We start from the raw sequence: 26,838 nt of genomic DNA on the forward strand, positions 1-26,838 counted from the left end.
GAAAAGATTAGACGCTTTTAACAACTCTAACGTGCCTCGAAGAATTGAACGTGAGTATTCTTCTATATCTTAATTTTAGCAATACAACTGATATTGTAATGGTACGGTTTCCGTTGTTTCCCTATTTAATGATGAATTCAGTTTAATCAATATTTTATAAGTATGCGGTGCACAAAAATATGTTCAAGAATCTTTAAAATGAAAATAGTTCACCCAAAGAAGGTGTTGCTGAAAAAGAGACTTTGAAAATAGGGCCGTCAACCATATAGGGGGAACTGTAGTCAATGCCGAATTTCCCTCCCAATAAGATTTTCAATTTCAAATTAAGGGATTACGTAACAATTACTGGCTAGGATTACTTTTATGGTCGCCGTAGTCGAAACGGCGTTAGGGTCTTTATCTAGGCCAATGCGTCGCTGGAAGGCAAGGCCTTTCGGATCTAATGTTACAAAATGCATGGCTAATCGTTGCATAATCGGCTGCACGTGGAGCTTTCTTGATGTTGCAACTTGTGTCTGACGACTCTCTGGTCCCTTCCACTTATTATCGGCAGACCGTTCTCCTAGCGTAGCATTTGGCTAACTTGTCTTCTCAAATGCGTGCTTAAAATATTTTTGAAGTTGCTTTTGCGAGAAAATCAAATTTCAAATCTTTCTATATCTAGCTGCAGTGTTGCGTCTGTAGTATGTTTTAGAAATGTGCACGATCAAAAATAGTAATAACAAATAATAAAGGAGGTAATATCAGTTTTCTTTCGGTGGTTTTCTTTAACATCAATTTCCAATTCACATCTATATTAAGCAGAGTTGATCATTATTCGGATTGTTTGAATTATCCGAATTCCTTTTAGTCGACTTTATCTGAATAATTCTTTTTTGGCGTATAATATTTGTACGTAACCATTGAGAAATTTCAGTGTAATCTCTAAACCCTTTATATCAATGTAACAAATTCGAACTGTAGAGGATAAAAGACTTTAAGAACATTCTCAACAAACTAAAATCGACCAACATAAAGAAATAAAATAAAATAGAAAGCCAGAAGAAATTAACTTTTATTTCGTTCCTATTGCCTGTAACTCATAATACATAAATGCATAATTATAGAATAGAGGTAATAACAGGTAATAACAGTGCTAGATTACATATAATTTCATCGTCCAGAAAAGAGACAACAAATTAATAAATAGATCATAGGTTTGATCTTTAAATGTGGTTAACGATACACCAAAAAAGACTATATTCGGGTAAATTTCGTTTACATATTTACACATTCTATTCACCGGATTAGCCAATCCTGGATGTGTATTTGTGGAAAAAAGATTAGATAAACTAATGTTAAGGAAAACACCCGAGACATAAAAATGAATGAAAGAAATATAAATCAATTATGTCACTCACCGTCTGGAGTCGTGACAGTGCCAGCCTTGTTGATCTTCGTGTTCCACATAGCGGGGGTGGTTGGTGCAGGGCTAAGATCAGGTGTTGGGGGATGAGCCGGTGGCAAGGGCACCATGGCGGGGCCCATTTGCGCACCGTGCTGATGGTGGTCCGAATTCTGTCCGTAATGGCTGCCATCGAACCCCCTTCCTCCGGAGTACACTTCCCCCGATAATCTTTCCGCCAATTTTTCTGCCCTCTCCCGATCGGATAGTGCCACCGGTTCTTGCTTTATTCGAAGATCTACAAACAATCATTCCATTATACTCATTTTTCAATTCTTCTTTAATTATCATTATATGTACTTTCTAATTCTCATTTAACTATAATTCTTATTCTTTTCAACTCGAATCATGTTACGTTTTTCTTCACATGATATGTATTTTCTGCTAACTTAATGTTATATACTTAATTTCATTTCATTTTTAACTACACTATATGGTAAATGTATCTCGTTTCATTATTTCTTCTTTGCAAATCAGAATGTTGATCATCAAATTTTACTTTTCTAAAAATTTGAATCTTCATTGTTACCTTTTATCTTAACGTTTATATTCAGTGGTTACAGGTGACATGAATTGTTACAAAGAGACCACTACTGCAAGAAGAATTGTACGCGTGAAGTTAAGATTTGTTTACCTTCGGCTACGCTTTCCTTGTGATCGCAATTGCTACGTTCTTCGGACCTCGCTCGTTCCAGTTCCTGTTCCAATTCCGTCGGCGTATGGGGCGCGGTATGGGGGTGTGCGGGCGTCTCGGAGGGGTGAGTAAACGGCTGATAAAAGTGGTTCTCCAGTAGAAGCGGATGCGGCGCGGATGCGGGCCGGAAGGCCGTGCCATCGCGCAACACGCTCGCCCTTCCCAGAGCATCCACGTCGCTGGGCGATCTAAAAATATCATCCCCAAAAGGAATCGCATGATAGCCGAGCAAAAAAAGCAATGCAATATCGAAGAATAGCTGAGTCGCGGGAAACAATAAGATAGCCACTGCGCGAACAAATATGATGGTGGACCTTCCAACCCCTTATACAAAAAATTGTGCAGTGTTACAGATAAATGATTTCGGTAGCACGTTTGAAAAAAAAACCGTAGAATAAATTCTATATTATAGTACTAAATATAGGTTAGAAAAAACGTATCGAAATTTTAGGTGTATCTTTTTATACCAGTTTTGGGGTAACATTAAAATTTACGTTCCCTTGATAATATTCCACGATATGAGATTCTGCAAATTGAACATTTCAAATGTCCGTGTATTATAGTTTACGCGCATATAGAACACTACGCGGAGATCCGAAATGTTCAGGCCGCGGACAAAGTGGCCGAGATGCATATCATGTAAGAATGTGGGCCAGTGCCGGATCCCAAATCGACGTTAGAACGTAGGAAGGCCGCGGCATTAGATCTCCATGGCGAAGACCTTCGCGACAGGAAGGTAAAAGGGCTTACCTCATCAGTCGTTTCGGCGGGCTTTCGTAATAGTGAGAGGTCGAGTAGAGGCTTGGCACAGGATAGGCCGGGGCGGGCGACGGTGCCGGTGTGGGGGTCCTCTTCATGGTGTTCCTCACCATGGTTGCTTCACCCGCTTCGCTCAAGTCGCTCACCTCGCCGACGCCGCCGCCGCCGATACCGCCACCGATTCCGCCACCCACGCTACCACCGACGCTACCGCCAACGCTACCGCCGACGCTGCCACCCACATTACTGTTCACGCTACCACCGACGTTCTCGCTGCCGCTACCACCACCGCCGCCGCCACCCCCGGTGTCCGTCGACGCGTTATTATTTTCCGCTGCGTGCCTTTGCGCCACCGCCAGCTTCTCGTGCTCGATGGACAGACCCTTCACCTGCGAACCGAACGCAGCATGTGGATTTAGAAATCGTTGCACAAGGGCAAGGGAAAGGCTGGGACTCGAAGGTGACTCCCGAAGGTTTTCGGGAACCAGATGGACCGCTGTTACACGCGTGTCAACGATTGCAGTGTTATGTAAAACGGTGGGAAAGAGCCGACCTGTTCATGGTCTCGCGATTGGTAATTCTGGTTCTGTGTTTGTAGCGGCTGCCAGATAACTAGCGTATATTTCATCAGATTTTTAGCGACTTTTATTATAACGTGGATGGCTCGAAAGCCAACCAGCGGAGGTCCATCAACTTTAAGACAAGTAAAGACCGCGGCCAAAAATAAATTTAGGTGTTCATCGGGGAATGCTAAATAGTCGATTCGTCACTGAACACACGTGACTGCTATGTAGGGCAATTATTTCAGAGAAGAAATATGTCGCATACTTGGAGGCATTCGGCTGCTTTGAGGAAAGAGCTGAGGGATTCCTGGGACACGTGTACTTCTCCACGGTACATGAACTCGAGAAGGGACGCCATATTGTGGGCACTCGTCCCGTCGAGAATAACGATCAGTCCCGCGGGAGAAGGAGGCATTCCTTCGAAGAGTTCTTGAAAATGCTTGCTGCATGCTGCGAGGATTAATCTGTGTGCCTTGAACGTTACTCCTGAAACATGAGCAAAAATGATGACGCGTTAGTTACATCATGCAGATTTGTGAACAAGGCTGGTTTATTATTTCGCATTTTATTTGAAAAACATTGATAACATTTTTGTCATAATTTGGACTATTTCACTTTCTTGATTCAATATGATGAAGTAAAATGTTGTTACATTGCTAAGTCATTGTGTAAAATATAATTATTTTGGCAGTATGAAACGAACGAAGTACTTCAAATATTTTCAAATATTTTCTCTGTAAATATTATCCAGCTTAGATCGGCTTGCAGGACGATGATTTTTATATGATTGATATAAGTATAATGTAAATACAGTATAAATATAATTTAAAATATAATGTAAATATAATGAAAAGTATTATAAAAATAGTATCAAAGTAGCTATCTTTTGAACTAAATGTTTTTCATTTTAGTCACTACTGACTTAGTCAATTTGTTCGCTGTTCGATATAGCTCTCACTCGTTTTTATTATAAACTCATAAAAACTCGCAGTCTTGTATAGAATAAAATAGTATCAAAGTCATATATTAAAAATTCGTAAGAATATAAAACTTCCGAGTATCCTGTCAGCGAAGTTACCACAAAGCCGATAAACTACCTGAAACTACGCCACGTACGTGACACGCGATTGCGAACTACTTCCTAAAAAAAAAAGGGAACGGTCCTTTGATCCGGCTCCTAAAAACCAGTTCAGATTTACCGTAATTAAATTACTCGAGAATGGGGCTGTAACCGGTAATTAAGGGTTAAACGTATCCCGACTCTCGCGGCGATCACGACTAGCAATACACCAGAAGACGAACAAGCCAATAGAAAAAAGTGGTCGAGCCGATTATTCGGTAGAATCGGACGAGGGGCGGGTGTTTTCCACGAAACGGCCGACTTTCCGTGGTCGTATGTTTCTATTTCGGGCCGGTTCCTTTTTTTCTCACGGCTTTCATTGGTCCCCGTGGGACCGCGGGAATTTTGGCGTGCAAAGGAAGTGGTGACCGTCGAACCCTTTTTTTCCACTCCGTTCTCTATTTCCCTCTCCGGGAGAGCATAAAGAACCCGGGCATGCCAGCTTGACGTCGATGCCCTTTCTTGCAGTCCGCTGGATATCTAGGTCATCTTCGAACACGATCTTCCGTAATTTACGATTCACGTGTGCAAGTGTAACGTGCGCGTAATATGATATCGTGCGCGTGTTCTACGCGCAGGCTTCGCGACGCACGCGTTTTACAGAATGTTCAATGTTCCTTGTAATCAACGTTTATTCCTACCCAACGTACAGTGACATCTATTAATATTGGATAGAAGAGACCCGGGTCGGTTGGAAACCAGAACATTAACATTGTTATTTAACTCGTAAGTACTATTGCCGCTACTAATTGACAATATAATTGTAAGACAGATTGTAGAAAAAGGAATGTTTTTAATACATTTTATTCTATTCAGTCGAAATGTCTAAAGTTGGCCCCCTTTGTGATTGACATGCAAAGTACAATTGCTATGTTTCTTATTTTATCACTTTAATGTCACTAAGAATACAATAAACATTAGCGATCTGTAATACAATTGAATCGAGTTAACTATTTGATAATTAATTCTCTACTCGACTAAATTATCGTTGTCATAGTCATTTAACAATTTTCTAATGATTACGGCAGATGTTATAATATGCTTCTATGATTTCACAAATCACTTAGTTTACAAATTATTCCCTTGCAAATAATAACCGCGGGAGCCAACTAAATACTAAGTGATGCTGCAGTTGCTATGACACCACACGCCTTGCCATGCATTCAAGTCTCCGGCATAAATCGCAATTTAATCGCTCTTCAAGTGCATTTCTAAATGGAAATAAGCAAATAAAATATTCCATAGTCGTAGAGTCAAATTGTACAATCTAATATACTATCTTCGATACAATTTACTGTATATTTCAATTAATTAAAGCGATATGTTGTAATTTTGAAGAAAGGAACCTATTGTACGCATTCTACTCTCGTAAACATAATTTCTACAATCCCGTGCTGCATTTTGAAACATATTCATCATGCGACATAACCCAATTATTTACGATGATTTCTGAAAACCAAATGCTTTTTTCCGTATTCGGTCTAAAATATATCTCTTTAGGATGTGATATTCTAAAAGGGAAGAACATTGCTGATTCAAGGTGATGAATGAAAGCAAATGGGACCTTATCTTAGAATTCTATGTGCAACTATTTCTGAGAAGAGTACGAGGGTTGGCAGGGCCAATAGGTTAAGAAACGCTGATCTAAGGGTACGTTAATGTCGCAGCTACGATAAACGATAAGAATAAAGTGTATAACCACGTTCTGCAACGCGTAGTGAGCATATCTACGTTGAAGTGACGAGCAGATTAACACGTGCATCTTCTTCGACATTATTAAACTTAAAGTTACTAATATCTTTTTGTATAGACCAATTATCTAAAATGAACACTTGCCGTAATAATATTTAATTCGTCGTATTACTATAAAAACTTCAGAACTTAGTAAAAAATTAGTGTCTCCTATATGCAACAAACGCGACATCCACCGTGCTAATAGATTAAGTTCCGACAATCGACCCTTAAAATTCCAACAAAACCAAAGTAATTTAATAAATTAAACTGAACCCGGACAATTAAAAATTTACCACAGTAGATCCCATTTGAACTTATTCGTGTTCTAAAGATCCTATTAAAATCCAGTTTGTTCGAATACATTGGGCGAAAAATTAATTTCGAGAATTATTGAAAAATTGGCGTTGCCCATGTGCGACCGATGCGGCGCCTACCGTGTTAAGGCATGTGACGCTGTACACCTGAAATAATTAAGTGGGCATGATGTAATTCGGAGGAAGCAGTCTATCGTGTTACTGGAACACCGGACAAACTCCTCGGAAGCCCTGTTACTGGCCTGCTATGCACGAATTGAGGAAGATGCGAGGAGACGCAACAACACGATATCCTCCGTATAAGGAAATCAAGCAGCAAAAGAAAAAAAGGACACCGGAGGAGCGCCCGGCCAGGTGGCCGAAACCACCTGCCTTTCGGAATGGCTCGCCTAACTAAAGCGTATCGAGTTATTCGGGGCTCCTTGATATTCCGAGGATTCGTCGGGGAAAAAAAAGACAACTGGCAACCCTTTCGTAGAGTCGGCCTCCATGTGTACGCAAATGAAGCTACGTTATCTGAGCGTGATAGGGAAACAACTGCAACGTGGATAAGAGAATTGGTGACCCTTCTATGAAGGTGGCCTCCATGTGTACGCAAATGAAGGTTCGTTATCTGAACACGGAGAAACGGCTGCAACGTGGCTAAAGGAATGGTCGTTAAACAGAACATTCTTAATCCTATGCAAGAACAAATAATCTCGTTTCTTTAATCCCTTGAAGAATTACTCCAGAGAAGCATACGATTTCCTTAACAAAAGTATACAATAGATTGTGAATATTTATGCATTTATGACAGAGTTGTGCAGAATTACAATTGAATTACTGAGGGAATTATAATTATAATGTAATTAAATGATATAATTCGCTCAGATTAAAATTCGTAAATGAAATCTCTGGATTCGATTGTATTACGATGCATATGAAAATGTGTTTAAAGATTGATTTACCGTTCTCGAATAAATATCTACGGATGAAAATGTTTGCACGTTAATGGCTTAATGGATAATTGTGAATATTCAATGCAGAAATAGGAGAACTCGAGCATCTGCAAGTTGCCAAATATAGCGCGGTGTGTATCGTTACAGGTATCCGAGCCAAATATACATCCTAGATGTGGTGTACAGGGGCCAACGACCCAGTCGCGTGTAGGTGTGTAGGCGTTTTGCGTACACCGGCCGCGGTTTATGCTGTTGCTTATGCCAACGACTCATAGCCGGTCCGGGACCCGGAAACGTGCGTGGCATTCCCGCATCCTTTATGTAGCCCGGCGCAACAGGAATAATACGCGGATGTGCCACGGTTACGTGGTTCCCGAAAAAAAATGGTGAATGTATCCCCGGTCATTACCCAGTGACGTAAACGCTCCTGCCCGAGAAATATTTTAAATGTCTTCTGCTGAAAATTCTTGCGTCACTTTATTTAATCTCATCCGACCGATACTTCGACTGGCAGTTTGAATTATGACATGTAAAATATACAAATTATGAAGTATTCAATCTATAATTTAGTTACAAGTTTCTAATGCGTTAACAATTGTCGATTCTTGAAAACATATTTCCAAAGTCCAAATAAAATCTTGTTGCTTGCCTGAACAGTTTTAGTTTTAATATTTTATTCGTGTATAAACATACGTAGTTCAGTAATTAATATTTTTTCATTTCATATTACGGTGAGGCAGAATAAAGTGTATACCGTAGCTCTAAGAATTATTTAACCGAGATTTCTTCCAAGTAGGAAAGTGTGTATTTTACCCAAGTTCCAACGTGCGCAAAAAATATCTGGTAAGCAACAGGCAACAAATGGCGAGTATCTTTTAACAATCTCCATTAGCCATGTAATCGGGTAGTAATTTATGATATTCATTGCACTCATCGGAGGCAATCTATTCAAGCCCCAAGGCCAGCTGGCGAACAGTTTTATGGGCTGAGGTTTTCAGTTTCCTACGATGGTCAATCGTTTCCTTTTCTATTCCGCACAATGATTCTAATACTCCGGACACGTCTAACGTACTGTACATAGCACCCGGAAGCGGCACTCGCTCACATCCTTAAACCTTTCGCGGCCCCTTTACTATTTATCGTCATTTCATAATTAACAACTATTTCAGAACCTAAATAATGATCGCGAACAAAACCGCGAATACTTGAAGTTCAATTAATTAATCATAATAGAATGAATATAAAGCAATAAAATCATTGTAAAAATCTAAAAATTCTGTGGAACGATTTTCAGTTAATTAATATAATTTGAGACATAGAATAAATATCAATGTTCATCCTATATTTTGTAACTCGTGCATACAGCTTTTAGTTTACTTATGACACGTAGAAGTCTATCAAATGAAGACTAATTTTTGCTCTAAAAGCAAACGTCTTTAGAACCTGCCGAATCCAATAGATTCGAATGGTGAATCTGAAGCCTTCAGTCTCCGCTTGATTACCTAAATTGCTTCGTCTAACGCGCGTTAATGAATTCATTTGGCCTGCGACGCGCTACAGCTCCGAATGGAAAACACAAGTAAACGATTAATTCGTCTGTCAGGTGGACTAAAAAAATTCCGCTTTGCATTAGCATAGGTGGTCTAACGCTAACATGATCTAACTATCGAGAAAACACGGTCCCTCTCTTTCTGGATTGCAGGCGAGTAACGGAAGGCGAACAAGCAGCCTCGTGAAACAGATAAGAAGGCTAATTCGATCGCAAGACGGAGTTAGTTGCGTTGTTAGCGACGCGAGGAGCGAGAGATCGGCGGTCAACGGCCGCACAAGGTCGATGATGCAGAGCCCCGAATCCCCTCGGTGCCGAAATTTTGCTGCCAGATTCCTCGGTACGTGGCCGCACACATGCACACATGCACACGGGCTAGCCGTAGTCCCGAGTAAAGATAGGAGAGCGCGCACAGGCCAATCGTCATCGGCGGCTTCCTTTGGTTCCGGCCAATGGCCGCGTGGGACCAAGGTCGATAAGCTCGTACTACTCGCGCACATGCCGTTCGTGTGCTGCTGCACGATCACGATGACGATCTCTTGGCGCGGTCTTGCCGGAGGAGAAGGGCGAGAACAAGAGTGACGGGAGAACGGACGCGCGAAAATCGGTACACGTGGGCCAACAAACGGAGTGGGGGGCGGCCGTGAGCTTTGAAACTGTTTCCGAGAAATCGGCGCGCACGACCACGTGTACGACGTGCAATCGCACGTGTCTGCATTGCCACCGATTCGATTGTTACCTAACACTCTGCCCTGCCCCGGGCCTGTTAACTAGTTAGTCGTTTCTGACGAGTATATTCGTCGTAACATAAAATGTTGCAGTTTATTCACAGTTGTCATAAAATGGCTGTTTTATTCTTTATTTTCATTACTATCGTTTATTTATTTACTTAACCAATTAGCTGATATAGGTGGACACGTTTCATGCGGGACACGCGCTTTCACGGTCTTTGAACGGGTTAAATACCGTTTGTCGGTAGAGGTGTATCTATTTATTCGAATAAATACAGTGGTGTGCATAATTCTAGACTCAAAGTAGCTTTTACATTGTTACTGACACCTAAACGAGAACTTGACAAGATATCATATTTGTATACTACTATTTTCTATTATTCTCAATATCGGAATATACAAGTTTTGTTAAATTTTTGTTTAAATATTACTAAAAATATTTTATTAAAAAATAAAAATATCAAATTATTTTTGGAGACTTTTAATGTTGTCCTAAAACAATGTTAATATGCCCGAAAGCGAACGTCAACAATGCCCAAACGCTTTATTATATCACAGCGTATAACTCATTAATGTAATCTTCAATTTCCAAAGTTCTCAGACGGCGTACCAGGCATTCCCGAATTCCCGTATCCAAAGTTCATTCAAATTCCAGAAAATTGAATTATGTATTCGGAACTTTAGTTCATTAAATCTCGCGGTAGAACAGAGAACTTTAATTGTCAGAATATATTTCATCTTGATTAACGGTCATCTGTGACCGTACTGTTAGAATGTTATTCGATGTGAAACAGTCAGCAGGCCTTCGAGGCGAGAGGCACTTCTTAAAATGAGTGAGAGTGAGGGACCGAGATTGAGAACTAGCGAGAGGGAGAACGCGAGTATTGCCTTCTCGCTCTCGCTACTTCCCAATCTCGCTCTCTCACTCTCACTCATTTCGATAGGTGCCTCTCCTCTGAAAGGCTTGGAAACAAGCGACATTCGGAAGAAGTGAATTAAAGATAATTCTTCTCTCTTTTGCATTAAAAAATGTAATTGCTTAACAGTCAGAAACGTTCATGAAATACACATCGAGAGTCACTGTAAGTTATTAACAGAGGAAATAGTTTTGTCCTTTCAATGAAAGTAATGCATTCTAAAATTCCGAACTAAAACAATCAAGTTTTACTTTAGTAATAAGTCAAAGTAAAACTGGCGAGTCAAAGTGATGGTCTTCTGTATCTTTCTTTTGCAGTTATTGAGATTACAAAAAACATTTCTTCGAGAAGTTTTCAGATTGATTCTAAATAAATTAAAATAAAAGAATTCTATTATCAAAAAGTAGTTGCATTACCATTCTACATCCATCTTAGACAATCTAATTAACGCGACAAAACTCTTGTCTCTCCATTCATAAAGCAATGGTTAAAAACCTTGTATATCGTATAGAATTTTTGATATGTTTGATCTTTGTTGATTGTGTGGAATCTATACTATACATAGAAGCATAGAATCTAAGATTTGGCACGCACGAGACAAGTGCTCATTTCTTTCCACGCTTCGACGGCCCATGGAAACGTGAATTCGCATAAACATCCGAGGCCTGATAATCACGTTACGGTGAACCATTGACACCAAAACGTGACAAATAAGAATCGCGTTGCTTCTCGAAGAGAAACTTCAGCCCGTCTGCGGCCGGACCTGATATCGTTGTTGGAAGAACGAAGATATGAAACGGGAGGCATCGTAGAGCTACGGCGACGGAGATATCGCCGGTTCCAAGAGAGCGATATATTCGTCTGTATTGCGAGCGTTCCAACAAAGACCATAAATGCACGCGCGGTCTTGCGAGCCCGGGGCGTTCTGTAATTGTGTCATTGACCCACTTCGCCTGTACGATGATTAACTCTCGATCCGTGGGATTTATCAGCCTGCGGTAGCACCTGCATTCGAACGCGAATTTCGTTTCGAGGCGAGAGACCCGGTTTCTGTTACGTTTTTCACTCGACTCGCGCCGCGACCCGAGACATGTACGCGATCGACGCATAATGTTATCGATCGCACCACAAGTGCCACATGGTATGTAATACTCTAATAATCTGATAACGGCGGCAGTGCTATCAACACCGTGCTGGCTTTCGCAACTCTGCGTTTGTCTTGTAATACTAACGAATGCCGGTCCTTGAGATCATAGTTCCACAAGATCGACGCAGTGTTTTCGAGACACGATTCCCGCCTGAATGATACTCGAGACATGTTTTCGAGTGTAACCTAATCGCATCGCGATTCATTCTCTCTTTCTTCGCCGTCGCGTTTTTGCCGCAAAGGCGGCCGCGCAGTTTCAATCGGAGATGAGAATAATACGGTTTCAAATAGACGATAGTAAATAATTTTAGTGTAGAGTGGCTGGATAGACTACAGAAGGTAAATAAATGAAAGAACACACGGAAAGACGGACCAAACAATAGATAATTGTGTAATTGATAGAATTGTTAGGGTGTATAGTATAGATACAGAAGAAAAAAGAAATGAATGAATAGAGCGAATGAGTTAGTAATTAATAAATCAAATCTAGTCCTGCCTCTTACTAAAATAAAGACAATAACCTGCGTATTTGTTAAATTGTCCATTTCTTTTCACATGCTTGATGTTTCTAGACAACATGAATTTAATGCAAGCAGCACAATTATCTTGTCGTCAATGCTTTATCGATCAGTCACTCATTTCATGGAAAAATTGCGGATGCGAGTTTAATCAAAAGCATAAAATAAGTTCCACTTATTTTATTCAGGTGTATGGCGACGATAACGGAAGTGTTAAGTGTAAAAACTCTAGAGAAATTGAAAAGATCGTTACTTCGAGCCGCAAGAGCTCACATTGACCGGTTCTACTTCGCGTTAGCTACCCTGTATTTGCACCATCGTCCACAGTTCGGTGATTCGAAATTTCCTAATTCTAAGCCGGGGACGTGCTAATAAACGAGTGCGTGTGAACAACGTCAACAAACAAATTTATTCTTTCCAGGAGTGAGGCCGAGACGAGAAAAGATGGAGAAAGGTCGAAGGGAGCGGGGCACATAGGCGAAATGGCCACACGTTGTTCCGGTCAAACATCTTCTAACGCGCGTCGACCAGCATCAGCAAAACTACTGGCCGCGTAATTGTGAAGTTACGGTACTTTTATGCCGCTAGAAACCCATGATATTCCACGAATCCACGGGTTCGAAACTCGCATAATGTGTTCGCGAACCGGCCCGAATGTTTCTGGTTATGGACGTCACGTTTCTAACAGAAGCCGCAGCTGGCCGGGAAGCTTCTAGAAGAGAGAATAGATTTGCCTAACCGAAACCTAGCTCGATCCCCTTTGTTCTTGAAAATTCCGCAGCCAAACGAATAGCGGAATGTTAACGAGGATGAATGAATAAACTCTGTTTGCAGAGAAAATACCACTGACCCGAAAACTTTTTAGTAATAGTCATCACTTTTGTTACTTTCTTGTTTTATAGTTATTACTAGCTGAAGTATGTTATCGTATCATGTATAAATATCATAGTGAATAGTACAATGTAAGTTTGTTGTCTTGTCATCAGTGTATCATTGATTGTCTGTCGTTATTCATTCCTCAATTTTCATTAGAAATAGTTTAATCAAATAATGTTCCAAGATTCATTTGTCGTCTTAACCCCTTGCACGACGACTTCTTTAACGCTTCGTTGATTAGCACTTATTTATCCTTAATGCTGTCCTGAATAGGACCAAATAATTTTTGTTTCTTCTATTGTTGTCTATACTTCCGTCTCTAGACTTTGATAATGGAGGAATTCAACTTCATTTCTATTTAGAAGAAATTAATAATATTCATATTTAGTAGATCTTGCATGGAAACTTTATCACGAGTCTGACTCGTTGTTACAGTGTAAGGGGTTAAAAATAGATATCTTGTGATAGAAATTATGCTTTACATTTGCAAATTCCTTATTAATCTAAATTTTAAGCTTCATGGACTTACACTGGCTTCTAAGCCGCCCATATTATTTTCAGCTTACTAAAATTATTAAAGAAAGAAATATCTACTTGATTGATGTTCGTTGCAATCGATGAAGTTTTAATTTGTACAAAGATTCGCGGACAAGTAATTGCTCGTAACGAATCTATCCAATATGTATCAATATGTTCAACAATTGAAAACATATTCTGCAGTCGCCCGAACTGATGAAATTAACAGAAAAAATTCAATTGCTGTGTTTGATGAATGATCGGCAATGGTATACGAATCGGAGCGCAATCGAGATATAGTGTCAATGGCCGGCATCCTGTTGCATCAGAGCTAACCTTGACTCTAAGGAGTACACATTGCTCGACTGAGACGACGGCTGTACGAGTCAAGTACGTTCACTCCCCGTTTCTTGCTTATCCCCTTTATATTGGTCGCCCATCGAACCATTGAGACTGCCTTTGTGCCAGGCCACTACTATGATTTGCGATCGTTCACGGACCTTTCGTCGAATCCCTATGCCAAGTGGGCTCGTTCTTCGCGATTTCATTCATGTCGATAATAGTTCGCGTCGACAACCTTCGACACGAGCGAAATGAACAATCCGGAAAATTCGTTTCGCCGTTCGCTTTCGAGTAACGGGGGGGTCGGATCAGCGAGGCGTGATCCTTGATTTAAATCACCGACGAATGTTTACGGTTTTCGTACTATTTTCTCCGGAGCAGAATAGTTCAGCAACCGAGAGCTCGGACACAGACTCTTTTATGCCCGCGAATAAAAATAGATACGCCGAGAGCAACGCACGACCGGGAACCCTCTGTATTTTCAAATCGAAATTCAAACAGCGGAAGTGTATCTACGGCCGGCCGGCCTTATCGAACGATAACGCGCATTATACATATTTTATTTATGTGTGCGATTGAACGGTGCGCGCGTCGTTCTTGGTCAATGAACGAAACCTTCAGGATGCGATGCAGTGGTGAAACCCGAGCCTGGTCATTGATTCTTTTGTTGATCATCGGAACTGGTCAGTTCGTTTTCAATTCTAAACTACCGAGCCTTAACGATGGCAAGATAAGATTTATTTAAACGTCGTACCATTTCAACGATGACATGGTCTTGACTAATGAAATCTATCGAAAGATTTCTCATAGAATTATTTTTATAATATCAAGATTGAATAATCGATATGACGCTTATACGTATATATGAATGAATAATGTGGAAGAATATGAGTGCTCTAAATGTTTAGTTCAGTTGTCGTTAATATCTCTCAATATAAAAAGATCCATTCTGTTATCGATTTCCGCTTTATATTATATCTCATATTAAACATTATTTATGAAATTCTGCATTTATTAAAACTTATCGATCAGGTATTGCAAAATAAATGTAAAATGTTTTTACATTTATCTCAATTTATTCAAATTATTAAGATTCTCCGCGTATATTTTATTTGAAAAAATTGCTCTAACTTTACCGCTTCATTAATCTATGAAATCGCTTGCAATTCGCTGGTACTTCATTGATCGCACAATGAAACTCTAGAGGAGATCAAAGAATTCTAAACAGTTTTTGCTCTCAAAGTCGATGTATCCTCTTACTACGAAAGTGTTTACGCAAGAGCCCTGCACATGCAACACGTGTTTCAACGCTACGTTACGTTCCAGTTGCAACATACAACAGTGAAGCAGCAGCGCGACCTAATTTCTAGGCTGAGCCCGACCCTTTTAGTTCATCCAGATACCGTGGCCACTTGGAACTATGTCTGTCTATATCGATACCGTGTTGCATCGGACACAGTGACCTAATAAAATCCAGCGAGCCTCGGTTCACTTTCTTATTTCATAGACATCGCGCGAGTGTAACTTAATTGAAAATACAATTTCATTGTACTTAATTCATTACAATCATTATTCATTTGTTTCATTATAAAAGCGTTTCCCTGAAAGTTTTATTTAAAAACTTGTATCACAATTCAATTAATGTTAAGCTGTTTTAATACCAATTTACTTAAAATTACAGCTAAAGACCAATTTCTTTCAAACTACTTAATTACAAACGTCAGTTAGTGTTTGATCTTTTTAAGCTATTTTCTTTCTTTCGCTGTTAATTTTAACTACGTTTTTAGAAGTAACACTCTAAAATCAATTTCATAGCATTTAAAACTTATACTAAAATTCTTTTGTTAGTAATTTTGGGATAACTTTGGTGTTGTTTCTGCGTAAATTTGTTAAACGCAGCAAGTGATAAATGGTATTCTGAATGAGAAAGTAAGAACTGTTTTTAAATCTGCCGTATGTATTTCATTATTTTTGAACACGAACAATTCGGAGAAACCTCGCGCCGGCTCTATGGCGCGACGATTTGTGTAATAGAACGAACGAATGCAATTATTTAGGTCACGCTGAAATAAATATTCGTCGTGCCGGCCGAATACGAGGTCCGCTCTCGCATCTATGGCTAGTGTGCGGGATAGTTCCGCTCGAATACCAGCGAACAGTGTACGAATGCTTCGGGTCTAACGTTCTACGTGTCGTTAGCACACTCCGCTTAATCTTTTGTAACGTTACACGCATACAGACGCACACCGACAAATATTTTCGTCGATAACGCTCGCAACTTTACGATTCACGTATAATCAGTACTCTTGCCAGTAACCAACCCGGAAACTTTTTTCTGTCCCGGATAGGGTGGATGTAGCAGTCGTCGCCATGCTAACGATTTATATGAATCATGATGCTAATATTCATGACATTTTTTGTCACATGAGAAATGTGCAAGTTTTAATAAGTTATTTAACAGATCACTTGCTCTCTTCTGTTATATCCTTTTCGTTATTCATTTTCTTCGTACTGCATGATCTGTTCCTACTAACTTCTTTTTTGCCTTTTTGATGTTATATCAAGATTGTACGTATCGTATTTACTAAGAATACTTTGTAGCGTAGAAAGTATGGTTTTCTCATTAATTATACGCATCCACTAGAAACAATATATTTTCTGGTTCGATTTTCTGTTGATCGCTAGGAACTGCAGCCAATTTCAAAGAGGAAGATATGAATAATAATAATAAAGTTGATTAGAAACTATGCACTGGCTGCAATCGACATATCTACCCTGCACGAGGAAAGTTTCTTATAACGATATTAATGAGAAGAGATTCAAATGGAAATTAATTTTCTTGGTGAATAAGCGTGTGTTTATAAAACACTTCACCTTCATGTGAATCGAGGCATTAGTTCAGATAGAGCTGTTACAGCGATTAGATGTCCAGCCCGATAAAGTTCGTCTTCGATTTATCGTGTCTGACTTCGCGTAACGTATGCAGCTACTCGAGCGAGTAAATAAGTACAGCGTCGAGCATTGTAAAGTTTTGTACCGATAGCATTATTTTGTTATCTTGTCTTCGCTTTAGTCCAAAATATCGAACATATCTCCGGTATAAATCGGATAACTCTTATCGATTATTAGACTGCAAATCTATAGGCAAACTAAAAAATGTTCCGCATGAATTTCACTTATTTTCGCTGTTTATACTTTATCTGCTCGTTGCACGTTTCATAAATTATTAAAAGATGCAATTTTTCTAGAGATACGCGAAGTGAGAAATACAATATAAAATGGAAACACTAGATCGAGAGAAATGTCGTCATTTCGAAGTCGAAGTTAAAATACCTTCAAGTACACCCCCAGGAAGATTGTCGCCATATTGAATTCAACTACCTAGCCCCTAAAATTATGATCAAGCAATTTATATAGGTGACCAGCTGTTTCGACACATACAGTTTTATATTTTGTAAATCTAGTTTTCCAAGAAGGATAGTGTGGATAGTTTGCGAAAATCTTCGATTTCGGAAATGCTCACGAGTTCTCGCAATAGTTTTCCTAATGGAAATCACGGGACCTTTTCGAAACATCGTTGGTCGCATTGTCAGATTCTTAAGAGTGAGCATACTCCGACTGCCTTCGCTCGAAATTTACTTAATGCCCAGGATGGGCGGGCACTTCCGCGACCGACGGTAAATATTTAAATTCGGTGACACCCATTCGGACCAATATAAAATTCCTCCACGACCTGCAAGTACATAGTGTACATACAAGCGGGCCCACGTGTGCACACGCATTTCGTGACGGTGCGTGTACCACGTGTCAATAGGGTCGGGCAGTATGCATCGCGTACACGGTCGAGGAAGACCGTGAAAAAGACTGTTAGATCTAACTGTAACCCGGGCCTACTTTCGGCTTCCTTTGGGCTTTCGAACGATTACACACGACCGAGCACACGTACACGTATGTAGACACAGCGATGATCACAGGAATGCGAGAAGGTGAACTTCTTTTTGTCCTCGTGCACTTTTCGAACGATTGTTGCGCTGACTTTGTTCGACCAGTTAGCCGTTACGACCTCTTTCTGGCGTAAAAAGTGAACGATGACGAGTATACTATCATGCAATTAAAAAAAAAATTAATGAAGGTGACCTTGAGGAGCACATACCAATTTTAATGTGCAATTCAATGACGATTTCTAACTTTTAAAAAAGTTTGAATCTACTCCGAAATGTAAAGTGAAAGTTGAATACTGTGATGCATAATATACTTGATTATGAAGGGAATACCTTTCCCACGTTCTTGCTACAAATGACAACTATGAATAATTCATTTGAAACTGCAAAAAACGTCGAGATTTCGCTTGAAACGCTGTATTGTTTGAAAAACAGTCTTTTTGGATGATTCAAAAATCAAGATCACGGACTTAATTTGTTCTATCGAATTCCACAAAGGCAATCCAAGCTAAACATCTTCAAACGAGACTAAATGCAGAAAAAGCAAGGAAAGATAGCTAAATGTTACATTGAGCTATAGAAGTTTAAGATAAACGATCTGAAATCGATGGATGATCGATCGTCGTGGCACGGAAAGATCGAGAAGACCGAGTCTTTCTCAGTATCAAGAACTTTCTACCCGTACGCAAGTGCACGCGTTGCTCAACTACGGTCCTCTATTCCCTGCCTCCTCTAGCCGCCCTAACCCAGGCCAAGTACCAACGTCCTTGAACCCTTCCCATCGACCGACCTTCCTTTCAGATTCTCACCCTCCACCTTTTTCGAAAAGAAGGAGCACTCACTCGGAGCGACAAAGCATCGAGTTACCGCTCTCCCCGTATCGCAGCTTTCGGTCGACTTTCGCCTCGGAAACCGGCGAAACTATCGGCCTTCGCCGGTATTCCGAGGGGGAGACACCCGCGACTTTTCCTTTCCCTCCGAAAACAGTGCCGAGATGAGCCCCGGACGTTAGGCAGTTTTCATGAAATCGGGACACGCGCGTGTCCTCCGCCGAGAGAAAGCGCGTTAGAGGACTCGAACTGTGGACAAGGGGCGCCCGGAGCGAGGGGATAGGACAGGATGGGAACGCGTTGCACGCGCGAACAGAAATTCATATCGCATCGTAGAAACTACATTGGCTAGCAGAAATGATGCAAACTTCGCCATGGTCAACGTAAAAATGCGCTCGATTTTAGAATAGACTGAAACAATCGATTTTGGATGATTAAATGTTGAACATTATAATTAAAAAATCTATAGGTAACCCTCATGTGTTGAGAAAAATATGCTCCTCTCTATGTCAAAGAACATGTGGTTTGCAAAGAAATTAACGTGAAAGAGTTAAATAACTAATTGTGTATAGCTGAATACACATATAGATGCTTAACATTGGAACTACTAGAAAGTGGACAGAGACAATAATGGTAATAGAAATCTGCATTAATGCATACTGGTCATTTTAATACGAAAATACGAGTCAGCCATTGCGACTGTTTCATCCATTTAGAATTAATAAACAGAGAAAATGAGACACTGTAACGCGATGAATATCGCCTCGGAAGTGTCGTCTTCTCGGGATCTAGCAAGGGTTATCGCGATTCGCTCGGTGGACTTTAGATGCCAAATGCTCGAGCTAGTGCACAGTGGGGAAAATCCTGAGGTCGTGGTCTAAATTCAGATAGTTGATGGTATGTGTTAGAATTCTTCATTGTCCAAACACGTTTCACATACCAATACAATTTCAGGCAACCAATTTACAAGACAATTTACTGTGCAAATCGATAAAAATGAAATCTGATACTCTAACCAACAATAAGCGACTGTTCTATTATAGAATAAAAAAATGTAAATGTTCAAACATCGCATACCGGAAAAAAATTACCGATATTGTGTTTGCAAGTGAAGCAACCATAGAGTATATTTCATGCCAGCAATTATTCCATTTTTCTCTGGAAAAATTTGTACTCTATAGTTTAACTCTAATATGGTGTTCTTTAATATTTATTTAAAGTCCTGAATGAACATAATATTAAAAATATATTAGTACATCAAAAAATATTTTCTCGTGTTTCTAAGATTCACGATGACCAAGCAAAACTATATTTGCCTGGAGCAATGAATGCATGAACATCTATGTATGTATCTTGTAATAGACTATGAATTACGGTTACATAGACCGCAACAAAAGAACACCCGATTCTATCTACGGTTTACCTGTAATACCGTTAGACAGATCTGTATGTTGTGATGAGCTAGCTCGCTGATGAAGCGATTGCGCAGAATGACATCGATAGTAATAGTCGATCAATTCAACCGTTTACAACTTTCTCCGCTGCACTTAACGAAACGCTAACAGCGTTCTCCGAATCGAGCTGACACGAATATCTTCTGGGAGATAGTCTCGTTCATCAGCTCCGTATAGTTTATGCTAACCATAAGAATACCAAGAAAACTCTCTGCAGCCGGAAGAGTCAAGAAAGTTATCGAATGTCTCGGCAGTGTGAGTCATTCATTAAGTGCCGGAATGAAATGAGAAAATTGGGACATTTGCTTTCGAAAGCATTTAACTGCTTCGAATAATCGCAGTTTAGGTACTGCGCACTGCAACTTTTAAATTATTCATTATTATATAATTATGTGTAATTGAGAACTCCATACAATCAAAGGTTTCATAGCAATTAATTTTTTATCTCCATTTTTTAATTCAATGCAATACAATTTTTATATTTTGTTTTTTTCAATTACGATAGATATAAATCGATGAAGAATCTCCAAAAATTTCCAAATATTGTCCAAAAGATATTAAACTTTACGTGCAATAAAAATTTCTTCTAATTGCAAGAAAAAGTTTTCTTTTGTAATAAATGTTTCTTTTAATTTGTGTTTCACCTATCAGTTTCTGTCATAAATGCATAAAACACGCGGTCTATTATTTATTTATCTACATGCTTTAATGTATATTTTTGAAAGTAATCAAAAAGTGGCATTACTCCATTCCTTGGCATTTATTGGATTCGAAATCGAAAATATAATTTATTGACTCGGTTGCAGCTTCGATCATGGTTCGGCTCTCACAGAGTCCATAAATCTGAACGTTTGAATGACCGAAAATCACGCCGACGAGAATATATCTACGATAGCATTCATATTCTCGATAATAAGTGCTCGGTAACCGCTGCGTCGATGCAGCAGTATGATGTCAGTGGGTCAAAATTTTTCGGGCGATTACGCTGCTTTGCCTCGACCGCCAGTTCCTTCATCTTCTGATTGCGAGTTCCTCGCCTCGACAAACACTCGAAAAACAGAAAGTCTAAAAACGGAGTCTCGAGAGTTGCACATTCTTATTTATTCAACACGTCTGATAAAGGAACAAGTATCTGACACCACGTGTTGGTGTATAGTTGCCGTTATCAGCGTCGCTGATAAATCCTACCGAAATTTTATTGACGCTGTAACCGCGAATTCCCGGTAACGTCGCTCAGCCGTCGTAGTATTGCAAACTTTGCCACGTTCAACGTCAAGAATGCGTTCGATTTTATAAAAACATAGTGCTATCAATTTGAGTGATCGGAAGACCAAGTGGAGGCGATTAGAATCAGAAGAATGAACGACTTCTTGTTCTTCGATATTGTCTAAATTAATTTTTTAGATACGGTGGTGTGAATTATTCTAGACTCGAAACTAACTCTTACATTTTTAGCGATATTTAAGCAAAAATATAACAAAACATCATATTCTTAGATTTGTATATCAGAAATAATAGATAATTTGGTTCTATAATTATGCGCACTACTCTATCGATTAATGTTGTCGATTCCAAGATGTATTTTCAAAGATTTAACTACTTGGCCAAATAACGATGTCGCTTTTCTTTAGTTTGAGAAGAGTGAATGATAATTGCCATTTTGGACCACGCAAAGTGAAAAAGTGATACTGATTTGTGAACAAATGTCCGTTGAGATAGCTAACTCATGAAATAAAGAAATCATTTTAGTGGAATCGAAAAAAAAAAGATAATCAATGCGTTGCATATCCTAAATTCGTGATTCGTCGTGTTTCTAGTCGTATCGTGCCAATAGATCATTCAAATTTCCTTTTCTGTAACTATAAATCAGTGATTGGAAGTTATTTCGAATTGAAAGTAATAGAAGCTATGACGGTATTTTATTGTTCCTAGTTAAAACCAATCTTTATGTTGTACATTCCATGTGATTCAGTGTGTTAACGATCAAAGAAACGATATTGAAACTCGGAGTAACTGTATTACACGATGTCAATCATTTGAACACTCGAAACAATGATTACGATGTACCAGTGTTGAATTTGAATTACTTAACGAAATAAGCAGATATTCGAACACTTATTTAATCAAACCAACGTGATAATGAATCTCTCGAAGACTATTTTTAGGTTGTAAATATTTATACAAAAGTGAATTAACGGCTAAACCATCTACAACATTGACAAAGATATACTTCTAAAAGAGAGTATTAGAAACTTCTCTGTAATTTGTTCAGACTAAATTAATAATTACTAGACTGTGGACTTTGATAAAAAATAAACAGTTTTCGCATTAATTGCAAGTTACGCAAGCTGCATTGATATTTCTTTCTATAATCGCTTTAATGATATAAAAGTATCCTCACATATCATTTGACCTGTTTATTTTCTTTATAATTGTGTAAATCGATCCGTAGACTTACGTTCGCAGTATCAGTATACTAACTTCGTCCAGCATTCGCCAGTAGTATTTAGAAGACACTTGAACGATGCATCGTCGCCGTTTCTCGAGACAGTACAATCGAGACAGACAACGAACCACGCAGCGGAGTCGCCGGTCCCACTTAATTAAGCTGCTTCGAATTCACGGTTCAATGTCACGAACTCTACGCATTGCTTAACAGGAAAGGAGAAACCCGGTCACCAGATGCTTGCGCGTCAACCGATGCATTATCGATGCAGGTAATCAACCGTTCGAGGAACGACATCGGCCAAACCGATCCGGACCGAAACGGGGTCCCGATGGAGAAATATACGGTGTCGGGCACGCTGGGCTCGTTGCACCGGGCACGGTCGATGCATTATGAATGAAGATGCACATCCACGTGATATTTTTAGACCGGAAGTGGCACAGTTACGCGACGCGTGAACGACTCGCGATAAACGCGACATCGATTGCGATTAAACCTATCGCGTTTATCTTCTCACCGTAAACAAGCGTCGTCGCTTTCGTTTGGAATAAATCGAATCGAACCGTCGATGATATTCGAACCTCGCGAATACTACTTCGATTCTTACAGCAAAGAGATCGATCGCGAAGTAAACGATACGCAACGCGGATGCACCGAACACATTGCACCGCGGCTCGCCACGGACTGCGGTTTCTCGCGGCGGATCCGCAAGATTGTTGCACTCGCAACAAGTCGGGGGAAATCGCGCGCGCCGGCCTCGTGTTCGCCCGTGTATTCGTTCGTCCGTGCACCGTGCACAAGCGGCTCCGTACTTACACACGAACGGGTTTCGATGTGCAAACCCGAGATTCGCATGCACGCCGACTGACTCTGCGCGAGCCGAGTCCCGCGGGCCGCGCGATTGGACGAAACGGGGGTAGGGGCGGGCCAATCTGCCGACGCTGCAGCTCGCCTGCAACTCGAACACGTGCACCGTGCTGCGACTGCACCCGCCAACACCCCCCAGGTGAGCAATTCAGGCGCAAGGAGTGATGGCGCTGCTTTGGTCAGACATGGAGATCGCGGCCTGCAGTGACTTCGATGCTTTCTGAACGGGATTCCTCTCCGTCCTGCATATCTCATCGAACACCTCATCGTCTTATCATATGGTGTTGATTACATTCTTCGTTATTCGAATGCTTATGCACTTATTGGAAATCATTCTGCTACAAACGATCAAATTTCTATTCGTTGAAGATTTAAATCTCGAAACTATAAAACAACCCAAAAATATTCAGATATTTTTAAATATAAACAAATGCAATAGTGTCAACATTATTTTTCTATCCATGATAAACGACTGTTACAGACTTGATTCCACATTTATGAAATAGTAAGGATCAATGTTTTATTACTTTTCATTTCGAAGTAAACAGTTTGTCCTTCTAAAAAGATACATTGTTTCTAAATGCGATTTCAAACATGGCATACTTAAACCACTATTATATTAATTCCTATGTATAAAAACTGAACAATTTGTGTGGTTTCACAGTTATGAGACACGGCGTTGTTTCAGGATAATCTAAGTATAGCTAAAAATATCGTCCGCTCGACATTAAAGTGGAATTTCGTACAATTTTTATGTTTCTTTCGAGGGTTGATAACTAAACCATGGATTTTATGCATATATCAAATTTGAAATTCTAAGGCTACAAGTATTCCAATAAAGTTAGTCAAGCTGCTAGTGAACTACCGCAGGTTTAAGACCCTTTATAAACAAAGCTATTCTTAACATGTTATCAAACTCTACATTGTGATTGCATAAACATCCACGGTTAGTCGGCCGCGTAACTCGTATACGCAGCATTCGTTCAATACAATTCCGAGAGACGGAAAGGAAACTCCCTGGTTGTCAGTGGTAATCGACTCAATATCGCGCGCGTGTGCCGTTTATCGGCTCGCGAACTGAATCGAAATCTCTCTCGGGAACGTGTATCGCGTGCGTATCACGGCAACAAGCCAGCGCACAGTTCGCAGCTAAACGAAGAGAAAAAAAGAAACGAAAGCTGAAGAAGAGACTTACCCTCGCAGAACAGGGTGACATCCGTCAGACTCTCGCTTTTGAACAAATTTGAGAACGCTGTCGCTAAGTTGCTGCCGAAACTATTCCATTTGAGACAGAACTGATGCTGATGAGAGTCCATGATGCCACCCCTAGGCCCAACCCCGTGACCCTCGCCACCCCTGTCTCTGCCACCTTCGTGTAGGTGTTTTCCTTCCTGATCGCGCTCGTGCCCAACAGTTCGTCCAGCTGTACAGAAAACATGTAATTCAGTCTCGTCGGCAGGCCACCTTCGATCATCGATCGCCGTTCGTTCGACCAGCGAGTTTCGAAGCGGGCCGGCACCGGGTTCGCGACTAGGCCATCGATAACGGGCCCGTGTTCTCGAAAACCGCGACAGATAAGCGGAGAAAACATCGGGCGGCCGTTATCGGGCCGCGGTTATTCGGAGATCGGCGATCGGAGCCGCCTAACCGTGGTGTCGACCCGCTGGCAACGGTGGAAACCTCTTTCCGAGCGTACTACCGGATATCCGCGCGGTTCGTGATAAAACCATCGAGGAAACACCTACCGAAGCCCTGGCCCGTATTACCGTCCGTCCGATCGAGACTCAAGAAGAGAGGCAACAGCAGCACCGACGCACCGGCCAGCACGCTTCATTCATAAGAGGCCCCCGAATGGTCCACGAACAAGACCCACGCCAACGATCGCGATTGACCTCCCGGATTCGACCAGGAACCACTCGACTCGCGCGATCTTCGATCTCTTCGGGACGCAACTCACTGATAGACGTGCTGTCTGCACCGGTCTCCCGTACACACGTCCACGCGGCACATGATCCTACGGAACCGATCCAGCACTGTTCCCCGATGCGACAGTCCGATCACGGGACACCGAACCGATCGACAGGCAAGACAGTTTCCCGCGATTCCTTCCTGGTGTTTCGGGACACTGGCCGCGTGCACACTGGTGGCTCGGAGTGTACGTTTCACCCGACCGAATTCGAGTCACCGACTTGCATCGCGCATCGCCGCGGCGAGGAACGAATCACGCGTAACTGTCCGTCGTCGTTGGTCCCTCTCTCTCCCTCTTCCTCTTTCTCTATCGCCGTCTCTCTCCCTCTGTCTCGTTGGTCATGGAACGGACCTCGACGTCGGTCTCTGTCGTGCACGCGCGCGCCGGCCACCGAGAAACAGATATACACGCGCGGGAGGACCGTGCGTACGATCGTGAGGGAACCGGCCTGGCTGGAGAGAGAGGAGGAGGAGGACTTGAAGACGTCGGCGTGGCCGTGTCGCGGAGGAACCGAAATGTGAATATGGGTCATCGGTGCCGATGCAAATGCGGTTAGACGAAATAGTGTGAGTTCGGTGGTTTCGGGTGAGGAACCCGGTGGGTGGGGAGAGGCAGCGGCCGGGTTGACTAGTGCCCACGGGTTGGAGAAAGAGGGAAGAGACTCGTGTAGGTGGGAGACGAGCCGTGGAGGAGGGACCGCGAGGAGGAGGGAAATAAAATTCGACTTTTTTCGGGCGAGGGTGGGGCTGGGATTGCTTAAGGCTAGAAGTTTAGTTCGCGTGGTTCTCGGTGCCCTCTCCTCTACCTTCTGATTTTCTTGCTACTCTCTATTTCTGTCCTCGTCCAATCGCTTCACGGTTGTGCTCGGATCTTCTTCTCTCTGTCATTCGCCCCTCTACTCGCGTCCTCTCTCTTTCTCTCGGGCTGTCAGATGATCGGTCTCTTTCTACCCTCTCCTTACGCTACCTTCTCCCACTCGCCCAATCGGTTCTTTCACGCTCTCGTACCCCCTCTAACGCTTCTAAGGTATCGCACATCCCCGCCACTTTCTAATCTAACACGTGCCAGGGCCGAAATGCGGATACGTGGCGCCACTCGGCAAGAACGGTGCGCTACGTGGAAGGGATCTTTGTGTTGCACGGTCGCCTTCGTTACTACTGGTAGCCCGC

General features: G+C 41.2%; 1 protein-coding gene across 1 annotated transcript in view; it reads right to left on the bottom strand.

Annotated features, from left to right (window-relative positions):
• The window catches only part of Chinmo (Chronologically inappropriate morphogenesis), a 49,875-nt gene extending 24,844 nt beyond the window's left edge, over window positions 1-25,031 (bottom strand). The window contains exons 1-5 of the mRNA XM_078192741.1: window positions 24,896-25,031; window positions 3,726-3,946; window positions 2,889-3,286; window positions 2,079-2,326; window positions 1,401-1,682 (exon numbers count right to left, since the gene is read on the bottom strand). Coding sequence (XP_078048867.1) covers window positions 1,401-1,682; window positions 2,079-2,326; window positions 2,889-3,286; window positions 3,726-3,946; window positions 24,896-25,016 — 1,270 coding nt within the window. The 5' untranslated portion in view covers window positions 25,017-25,031. The remainder of the gene's footprint in view (window positions 1-1,400; window positions 1,683-2,078; window positions 2,327-2,888; window positions 3,287-3,725; window positions 3,947-24,895) is intronic.
• Window positions 25,032-26,838: the final 1,807 nt, after the last annotated feature.

This window comes from Augochlora pura, chromosome 2 (assembly GCF_028453695.1).
Source record: "Augochlora pura isolate Apur16 chromosome 2, APUR_v2.2.1, whole genome shotgun sequence".
Classification (NCBI taxonomy): Eukaryota; Metazoa; Arthropoda; class Insecta; order Hymenoptera; family Halictidae; genus Augochlora; species Augochlora pura.